The sequence below is a fragment of the Corvus hawaiiensis genome, chromosome 26 (assembly GCF_020740725.1).
Source record: "Corvus hawaiiensis isolate bCorHaw1 chromosome 26, bCorHaw1.pri.cur, whole genome shotgun sequence".
Taxonomy (NCBI): domain Eukaryota; kingdom Metazoa; phylum Chordata; class Aves; order Passeriformes; family Corvidae; genus Corvus; species Corvus hawaiiensis.
The window spans coordinates 12447653-12458124 of record NC_063238.1 but is presented as its reverse complement, the minus strand read 5'-3'; the positions used below and the strand labels follow the sequence as shown (position 1 = coordinate 12458124).

Below are 10472 nucleotides of genomic sequence, written 5' to 3'. Positions count from 1 at the left end.
AGCGTGCCCTTGCGATTTCCCAAACGTGGGTGTGCAGGATTTATCCTACTGCCTCTGCCCGCCTGCAACCGTGTGCCTTAAGTGCACGACGCTGCGCTTTCTTCCCTGTGTCGCCGCCAGTTTACAGAAAAGTTCTTGGAACTTTGTTTGTGAACGCTGCCTCTCGAATTGAGCAGAAATTCGAGTTCAAAAGTTTTGGAAGAAAGTGCAGACAACCTCTTTCTTCAGTAGATATTGCAAGTGTTCTTGCGTGCTGATTTTAATCCCCCCTTTTATAATACTGCTAAAGACATCAAGTGATACAAACATCTGTATTAGCATAAAATAACAATGTTGTGAATAAATGAACACTGATACACCTGTAACTAGGATCTAAAGCACTCAATAGCCTTCTCAGGTGCAAGTGCCGTCCGACACCTCTGTGTGCTGTTGATTGGCAACAAATAAAAACACAGAGCTTGGCATTCTTTATCCCCAGCCCTGCTGTCTACACGGCTTTTTACACCGGACAGTCCTTTGCTGCTCAGAGTTCCACTAATTTCTCTTGCTCCCGTACGTGTGTAATGATGTGCCGGTGTCTACCTGGGTGATTTTAGGAGCACAGGTAGGCGCGCACAGGATCAGACTTACGAGCCACAACCTTAAGCAGCCTTCCAAGCTGCTGTGCTGGGCAGCGCTGCTTCCCGAGCCGCCCTCCATTCTCCACAGTGCAGTTATTGATTCCGTGTGGCGAGCCGAAAAGATGCCCAACCTAATGAAAGCACATCTCGGCACAAACGGAGCCCGTGGTTCCCACTTCCCCGTGCGTCCAGGTGAACGATCCTGCGGGCGCAGTGGTCGGCACGGCCAACAGCCGTGCTCCTCCGGCGGGGCTCCCTCCAGCCGCAGGGACGGAAACACCTCCGTGATCTCTGGCACTCCTGCGGAAAGCGCTTCGGTCCTGAACCGGAGGAGTGCGGATGCCAGCGGGACCCCGCTTCCCTGACCCGGCAGGCGGCCGGGGATGTAACCGGGCCGGGGGCGGCGGGAGCAGCATTCCCCCCTCTCAGCCTCCATCCCCGCCGCGGTACTGAGCGCGGGCGGGAGGTGGCGTCCCGTAGGCATTAACGACGGGGTTTAAGGCTGGAATAGGGGAAATCCTGCCTCATGCAAGACAACCTGGCAGCCCCACCACCGCAGACCTCGTTCTCAGCCTCCTGCCGGGAGCGCCGGGTCTGGCGGCGGAGCGGTTCCCGCCCGGCCCGGGACGCAGCCGGCCCCGGGACAGAGCCACTGCCCGGCACACAGCCAGTGCTCGGGATACAGCCGGTCCCAGGACACAGCCGGTGCTCGGGATACAGCCGGTCCCGGGACACAGCCACTGCCCGGCACACAGCCAGTGCTCGGGACGCAGCCGATCCCGGGACACAGCCGGTCCCCGGGACACAGCTGGTGCTCGGGACACAGCCGGTGCTCGGGACACAGCCGGTGCTCGGGACACAGCCACTGCCCGGCACACAGCAACTGCTCGGGACACAGCCAATCCCGGGACACAGCCACTGCTCGGGACACAGCCGGTCCCGGCACACAGCCGATCCCGGGACACAGCCGGTCCCGGCACACAGCCACTGCTCGGGACACAGCCACTGCCTGGCACACAGCCACTGCCCGGCACACAGCCGGTCCCGGCACACAGCCACTGCTCGGGACACAGCCGATCCCGGGACACAGCCGATCCCGGGACACAGCCGATCCCGGGACACAGCCGGCTCCGGCCCCGCCGGGCGGAAGCAGTTCCCGGACGCTTTTACCTCAGGCACTCGCCGGCCACCTCGGCGCTCGCACGGCGGTCAGGCACAACGGCGGACTTCCAAACCTGGGGTCCTGCCGGCGGGCAGGGCCTCGCCTGCGCGGGCGAATGAGCTAAGAGTGCGCCGCGCACGCGCACGCCCCTCTCTTCCGGCGCTGACCATGGCGGACAAGGAGTGAGTCTCGTCCCGCCCGCTGCTATCCGCCGCCATCCGTGGCAGCCGCGCCGCCCGAGCCCTGCCCACACCGTCCCCGGGGCCGCCGCGCCTCCGTCGGGGCTGGGAGCGGTGGGAGGGGAGGGACCGCGCGGTGGAGATGGAGCCGCCACCGGCTCGGCCCTTCCGCAGGCGGCGGCTGCGGCCGCCGGCCCTTGGCGGGATGGGGAGGGGGATCGGGCCCCGAGCGCCGTCGCCGCCGGGCATGTGGGGCCGGGGCGGCTAGTTCCTCCTGGCTGGGCGGGCGGACAGGGCTGTGTTGGGATTACAGCAGGGAGTGGTTGCCGGCCGGGCTGGTGTAGGCGCTCGCCAGGATGATTATGGCTCTATAAACGCTGTTCTGACAAGTTCTGTCGCGTGTAAAAGTTAAAAATCTGCAGGACAAGAGGGAACGGGGCAGGAACTAATATACAGGCAATTCGCCCGAAGTTGAGGAGGAACTTCTTTGCCGTACGGGTGACCACACACTGGAGCAGGTTGCCCAGAGAGGTTGTGGAGTCGTCCTGACTGGAGATGTTCAAAACCCATCCGGATGCAATCCAGTGTCCTGTACTCTGGCATGACCCTGCTTGAGCAGGGAGGCTGGACCAGATGATCTGCTGTGGTCCCTTCCAACCCTGACCCGTTCTGTGATAATCTGGGCAAGCTGAGAGTCCTGTGAAATAAATTTCACAGTACTACCAAATTAGCTTTTCCTCTTCAAGCACCTGTTGAAATGTTCATTGGTCAGAGAGAAGTTATTTTGAAATGACTTTGTTTTATTATCAATTGTAGCAAAGTAGGACCAGTCTTGGTAGTTATGACTTAGTGCAGCTCTGGTTGGTCTGTCAGGCTTCCTTGTCTGGAAAATGTGGACAGTGCAGGTTCTGAACTAGAACATCACCCAGTTCAGTCCCAGGGAACTGTCCTGGGACACTGTTCTAGGCCTAGGAACAGTGGGGATGAGGAAGACACAGTGAAGTGGCTCAAGGCACTGAGGCCTGCACATGTGTTTCTGAGAGTTTTGATGTTTGTCATATGTAACTTCTTTTAGTTCTTTTCTACCAACTAAAAGTTTTTATTTGTGTTTTCATTTAGAGTAAAGAAGGTGCCCTCTGTGCCCGAGAGCCTGCTGAAGAAGCGGCAGGCCTATGCGGTTATGAAAGCCAAACGTCAGAAGAAGATTTTGGCTATAAAAAAGGTGAATATTCTCTGATCCTTTGACTCAAATTGCTGTGCTGCTGCAGTAGCAGCTGCTGCTACTGCTGATGTGGTGCAGTACAGAAGTTCACAGTGTTGAGACCAGCATGTTGGTATTTTCTTAATTGTTGGATTAAAATATACTTTTAGTGGCTGATAACAAAGTTTGGGCAGAGTTAAAGGTAAAGTGTACCGCTGTCTGTAACATTGAAGTTAGTCTTGTTCAGGGCAAGAGGTTATAATAGCCTTTGTGAGGGGGAGCTTGATGTATGATCAGAGAATCCTAGAACTGTAAGGGGTTGGAAGGGACCCTAAAGATCATCTAGTTCCAACCCTCCCTGCTATGGACAGGGACATCTCCACTAGACCAGGTTGCTCAAATATCCAATCCAACCTGGCTTTGAACACTGTTGGTGCTGGCCCATCCACAGCCTCCCAGGGCAGCCCGTTCCAGTGTCTCACCACCCTCGCAATAAAGAATTTCTTCCTTATATCTAACTTAAATTTCCCCTCTTTCAGTTTGTGCTTATTACTCTTTATCACCACAGTTCTGGTGAAGAGTCAGGAATAATAATATTGTTTGCTGTATAACAGCCTGCCAGGTTCTCTGGAGCATCACTGAGGGCTGTTCTGAGCTGTGTGATACTGATCTGTGTTACTTGTGGGAAGTTCTAGAACATGGCATGTTACTTGAAGGTGATTTTAATGTGTTAAAAGGAATTATCTAACTTCAAACGATTTCCAATTTATTGCAGTACCGCAAGGCACAAAGGAAGCTCATCTATGCAAGAGCCCAGGCTTACCACAAGGAGTACAGGCACATGTACAGGCAGGAGATCCGTATGGCCAGGATGGCCCGGAAAGCTGGCAATTACTACGTCCCAGCTGAGCCGAAACTGGCATTTGTGATCAGGATAAGAGGGTAAGGTCGGATACAGATGTAAGCAGGTTTATATTCAAAAGCACTGAAGTTGGCTTTCCTGGTACCTCTCTGTTTGGAGGGCTTAAATACTTTACCAAGATAAAGCCTCCTACCAGTGGCTTGAGAAGTTGTTGGTAGATGCTGTATATGCCCCAGAGGTGTGTTTAATTAAGGACTAAATCATTTTGCTGTCTACTGTCTTTAGGAATCTCTGCTTTTAAGAAGACAAGGCTGCAAGTACATGCAGACAGTTATTCTTTCTCAACTTTAACTTGATAAAATTATATGCCCCTATTCCCAAACATTCTGCTGAGTTTTCCTTCAAGTGTTTGTTTTGTTCTATTCTGGTAAAGTGTTACAGGGAACTAAAAAAAGGTGTGGTTGGAAGGATTACATTCATGACAGCACAAGGGTAGTTCTCAATTGTTCCAGTGTAATACTTATTTCAATTCTTTTCATGGAAATAGATGTTTTAACTTCACACTGAAATATGTAGTGATAGTAAGTTAATTTACTAAGCTTGCTTTGTGTAATTCACAAAATATATTTTCATGTGGGAACAGTACTATTGTATTTTGGGGCCTTTTTTTTAACCTGATACCTAGTGTTTATGGGGTGTTGATGATTCAGGCACTTTCCCTTTCTTCTCCAGTACCAATGGTGTCAGCCCAAAGGTCCGCAAGGTTCTGCAGCTTCTTCGCCTGCGGCAGATTTTTAACGGCACCTTTGTAAAACTCAACAAAGCCTCTATCAACATGTTGCGGATTGTTGAACCCTACATTGCCTGGGGGTGAGTGAAAGGCTCAGTTGTACCTAATCAGGGTGCAAGTATTGAGCGGCTTTTGCATTTTGCTATGCTAGACTTGCACAGCTTTTTTATCTTCTGTGTGCTTTCCTGTCTTTGCATTGAAAGTGTCTTTAAGGCAGTGCTTTAAAGGTAATGGCTGCTAGATATGATTGCACTCTCATACTGGTGTTCTTGGGAACTTGGTGCGAGATTTGCTTCTCTGTTGCTTTTGTATTTACATTTGTGACATGCTGAAATGATCTTTAGTTGTTTGGTATGGAAGTCCAAATCAGGGAGGTTAACATTAACTTGAAATGTGGCTTGCAGAGACTTACAATTCTTTTTTTGAACGTGACTGTTTCAGTTACCCCAACCTCAAGTCTGTGCATGAACTGATCTACAAGCGTGGTTACGGCAAGATCAACAAGCAGCGCATTGCTCTGACTGACAACCGCCTGATCCAGAAACGCCTTGGTAAATTCTGCTGAGCAAAACAGGAAGCCAGCTGGTTGCCTTGGGGTGATCAATGCAGTGCTGAGCTGGACGACTGTCCTTATGTGTCACTGGAGTACGCTGGTGTTAGGTTATGATCTCTACTTCTGTCTTAATTGCTTAATACAAAGCAAGCTGGGAGTAACTTCCATCATAAAGTATTGAAAACAGGTGTAAATAATCAAATTTTAGCCTTTTAAATGTGTGAAGTTAAATGTAAACTTCTTGACCTTTAAGGGGTCAGTAGATCTTTGAGTAATGACAGTGTGCTGTAATATGAAACAGTCATCATGGCTCTGAGCTTTCAAACTTAGAGACATTGTATCTTTGACTTTTGTGATCTGGTAAACAGACTTTTTAAACTTACTGAAGGAAGAAGTAGGTAGTAAAAGTAATCAGTGTATTCAGTAAAAAACAAAGCATGGTAAACAGTTGTTGGGATATGGGCTGCTCTAGGAAGCTCCCTTCTTTTGCAGTCATGCCAGAATGAGTGAAAGTGATCACTTAAGTCTCTCCCTTTTTTGGCACTTGATTTGCATTTTTCTTCAGATAAGGCGTGTTTCTTTTCCTGTGCAATAGATAAACAGATTCTAAAGGTATCTATATTCTGTTGTAATCTCTTTTTAGAACTCTATTTTATGAGAGTTAACTTGTAACATGTTGCTGAAGACTCTGGAAGGGCATTAAGGAAGCATGCTGTAGCATTATTCAGCAGCCTAACTTAATAGTGAGTTTCCCTGAGTTACACATAGCTATGGTTTAGGTGTATTTAATCAAACTTTTCTCCAAAGAGCAGTCTGTTTTCCTAAGATTCACTAAGTGTGGGTTTTTTGTTGTTCCTCACCGCCAGCAGCAAATATTTTAACAGTTGAAACTGATGCCTCTTGCCAAATGTGCCAATTACATGTTGACTTGGCTGCAGCTAATCCATTTTAATTGGAAAAGTCAGCCATTCAGTTTCATGACAAAGTGAGTGCTTTCTGACTTCCTGAAGTTTGTCAAAATAAGTAGGCATGACAGTAACAACGTGATAATTTTTAGTTTGTTACTGACCAGTGCCTATGTAGTCTTTCTGAAAGCTATGTCTGAATTTTAGGAAAGCTTGGCATCATCTGCATGGAAGATGTGATCCATGAAATTTACACTGTTGGCAAGAACTTCAAAGTTGTGAACAACTTCCTTTGGCCCTTCAAGTTATCCTCTCCTCGGGGTGGAATGAAGAAGAAAACTATCCACTTTGTGGAAGGTGGGGATGCTGGTAACAGAGAAGACCAGATCAACAGACTCATAAGGAGAATGAACTAATGGTGAGATATTGCCCAAAGCAATCAACTGTTCAGCTCTGCAGGCTGCTGTCATTATTTGTCAGACATTCAAGTTTAATAGATGCTCACTCATTCTTGGGTGGTACCTACAGTATAAAGCTACTTGAACAATACAGTGTTCTGGTTTTATTTTGGAAGTCTTACTAAAGCATAAACATCTGGGAAGTTGAATTGTCTCTGTAGCTGATAATGTTTAGAAAATACAAACATTACCAATAACTTGTTTTAAAGCCTTATTTGGTTTTATGATGGGAAGCCTTGAGATCTTGGCTAAATCTTTCAACCCTCATTAATGACCTGTTAGTATCATCAAAAACTTGTGTTTGCAAGTACGGTGTTTTTTCAAGTTTTCTAGAAAAGCCGGATTAAGATTGGTGTAAATTTTCAGCTTGTTCAAGCTTCAGAATGATTCATTTAAAGCTTTCATGTCTGGTGACCAAGTTGGTAATTTTGAAAGACTTGATTTGCCCATTTGAGTAGTCTATTCCTTAGAAATGAGAAGGTTTATTAGCACTTGAAGTGATTGAAGTGACAGCTGAGTCCTAAAGGTAGGACCTACTCCAAACAATCTGTCTTATCTATTGTTGTCACTCTCCTGTTTCTGCTTTGGTGAGAAGTCTGTGCCATTCAAAGCCAACACTTTTTTCAGATTTCTTGTACTTCCCTTTGCTTTTTAGACACTAAACTAGCTTCAGTGTTGTCCATATCTTAGTTTCAGTCAAGGGTAAATATGTTTTTTGCTTTGACAGGTATGCTGGTATTTAAGAAAACTTCATTGTGTTAGGGTGTTTGGAAAGGACATCAAACAAAGACCAAATTTTCCTCAAACTAATTCTTCCAAAGTCAAAATGGTTTTTTTGGTTGGCTTGTTGGGATATGTGTGGGGTAGGGTTTTGTTGTTTGGTTGTTTTTTGTAGGGTTCTGTTTTTTCTTTAGATCAAATGTGCAGTTTAGTTCTGAATTTCTAGCTTCAGGGGATGGATTCATAAAAAAAAAATGGGTAGTGTTGTGGCTTTACAGTTTAAAACTGGTGCAGTTGCATTTGGATGAGTTCTCAGAAATTAAAGTTTTTGAAGGGAAGGAAGTTTTACCTTGCTTTGTTTTGCTGTTTTGTTTTTTTTTTTCTCAAGTCTTTTAAAAATATTCTTAAAGCCAAGGCACAGCAAATTGAGCTCGTTGGGTCTGCTGTCTGTCCAAGGAGCTAAAGGAGATCTAGGAAATACTTTCCATTTGATTGACAGTGTTTATTGAAGCTTTTTTTGTAGGCTGCTGATTTCCTCGGTTCAAGCTCCTTGCATTTTGTGCTGTTACTTCCCATCTGTGAAGTCAGCAGAGTTTTAAAGCACCGGTTACATGGCACATGGAAATTTGAACTTCAGGAGAATAGTTCCTTACTGAGGACAGTGTTCTTGCAAAGCTTTTTAGCTCAGCTATGGGAAGATGTTGGTAACTTTGAGAAGCAGAATTGCTGTAACGTTTGGTGCCTGGGGTGATGTTAAGTTACTCCCACTACTGTTGTAGAAGTTTTGCTGGAAGAAACTTGAAAGTTCAGTACTGGCAGATGTGTCCTTGAAGTTAGTGCATAACCAAGGCTGAGGAGGACCTTATGCTCCTGTCTGGTTTCTGAGCATAATGCTGTTTTTAATGGAAACACACTGCAGCTTTTCTGTCAGTGTAGATCTTTCTCCTCCATCTTCCCTGCTAAATGTCTAACCCAACGCTTAGGTTGTTCACTTCTGAAGGAGGTGAGCAATGTGGCTCTGTTTTCACTCTTGCAAACCTTGTGGTCTGCAATTCAGGCTCGAGTGCATCCATGTTACATTCTGCACATTCGAAGCCACACCAATTTACCAGGGTTTCTAACAGAAGGCAATGCCAGGGCTGACATGCTGGCCAACCCTGCGTGGGTAGGGCTTCAGCCTGACAGAATTGCACAAGCCATGGTGTCCCATGGTTTAGAAAGAAGCAGGAAAACTCCTTGCTAACAGCATTTTTGTATCCACAAATGTCAGGTGTATATTGGTAGTCTTGTTTTCAGGAGCCTTCCTACAGGAGGGAAGCTTCTAGTTCGCTATTGCAGTCACTGTAAATGCCTGTGAAGGTTGGTATATTGGCAGAGAAACAAGGGATATTAATTCATCTGGTTGCTCTTGTTTCTCACTGGACTTGTAGCTCAGCATCCCTTGTAAATGGCATACATTAGAGCTTTACTTCATCTTTTAATTTGGAAAGTGACCTTGCAGTTTCTTATTTTATGCTTATAAGCAGTTTTTACACTTTTTCTGCAAACATACATAACTAAATCTGAGATAAATTGATTGTTCTCATCTCTTCCACTTTCTTTTCCTGCTGTTGTGGACAGAGAGCATGTTTAAAATAGAAGTAGCCTACACATAGAAAATAGAAGAATGTTGTATAATTTCTACTGAGGCTGTGGCCAAACTGGAGTAGTAAGATCAGGTGACATACTGGCAGTATTCTCCAGGTAATGTCACGATGAGGGGGCTGTGTATCTGAAGAACAGTATTCCTCTTTGCTATAAGTAGATAGTTTCCTGCTATTTGTCTTTATTTTTTTACTACTTAAGTCATAGTCTCAAATGAATTTAAGAAATAGACTTCCAGTACTGATTCCTTTGTATAGATTGGGAGGAAAGAGCATAGTACTAGACAGCAAATGTTGACAACTCAGTTTTGGCAACATAGTGAATGTGATTAATTTTTGGAGCAAACTTTACAGGAACTGGTCCCAAGTCAGCTTTTTGCTTTCATTTTTGTATCTAAACAGTCTCTGAAGTGTGCTTAAAATGAGAATGCAGCAAAAGGTAGAATATGTACAATATCTTGGCATGTCTTTAAATATCAAGTGTAGGTACCAACAGTTCAAGGTAGAAATGCTTATCCTGTTAGGTCTGGTACTCAAAGTCTGTGTTTTCAGTGAAGAGATGTTAACGTAGAAGTTAGTTATCGTGTGCAAGACTATTGCAGTCTTCAATCCAGTGAAATAAAATGAGTGTTTTCAGCCCAAATTACAAATTGTGAAAATGTATTACTTTTTCATGTGGCCAGAGTTGTTTCAGATCTACATGTGCCTAATGATACCTTTTTCTTTTTTGCCTTGCAGGTAAAGATGCCCAGCTGCAATATTTCAAAGACTGGTCTGTTAATAAAACAATCTTGCACAAAACAGTCTGTTGTCTTGATTGGTCTCTTTCTTCTGAAGTGGCGGCGTTTGCCAGGTTCACTTTGGAGTCGTGTTTCAAGGAGCCACAGTTTGAATTAGCAGTATGTAGATACTGCTTAACCTTCATCTGGAGGAAGAAAATTTGGAAGGCTTTGTGCAGGTAACAGATGAGGTTTTGAGGTGCAACAGTTACTTTTGGTGTGATTAAAACGTGCAGTAAATGACAAACTGAGCTGTGTGCTGTTGAGAGGGCAGGGTCCCTGATTAGTTGTAGTGCACCAGAAAGCTTTGTGAGAATCTATGTAAAGAAGCAGCAAGTGTAAATCTGTTCTTAACATCTTAAGATCAGAGAATCATAGAATGGCCTAAGTTTGAAGGGACCTTAAAGATACAATCTAGTTTCAATGCCCCTGCTGTGGACACCTTTCACTAAACCAGATTGTTCAGAGCTCCATCCAACCTGGCCTTGAGCACTTCCAGGAATGGGGCATCCACAACTTCTCTTGGCAACCTCCTCCAGTGCCTTGCCAGCCTCACAGCAAAGAATTTCTTCCTAAAAATCTAATTAAATCTACTCTCAA

General features: G+C 45.7%; 1 protein-coding gene across 1 annotated transcript; it reads left to right on the top strand.

Moving 5' to 3' along the window:
• Positions 1–1860: 1860 nt before the first annotated feature.
• RPL7 (ribosomal protein L7) lies at positions 1861–9896 on the top strand. Its single transcript, XM_048286947.1, has 7 exons — positions 1861–1964; positions 3081–3183; positions 3938–4104; positions 4757–4894; positions 5256–5365; positions 6480–6690; positions 9832–9896. Exons 1-6 carry the CDS (start codon positions 1951–1953, stop codon positions 6686–6688), a joined length of 741 nt encoding a protein of 246 aa, XP_048142904.1. The 5' UTR covers positions 1861–1950; the 3' UTR covers positions 6689–6690; positions 9832–9896.
• Positions 9897–10472: the final 576 nt, after the last annotated feature.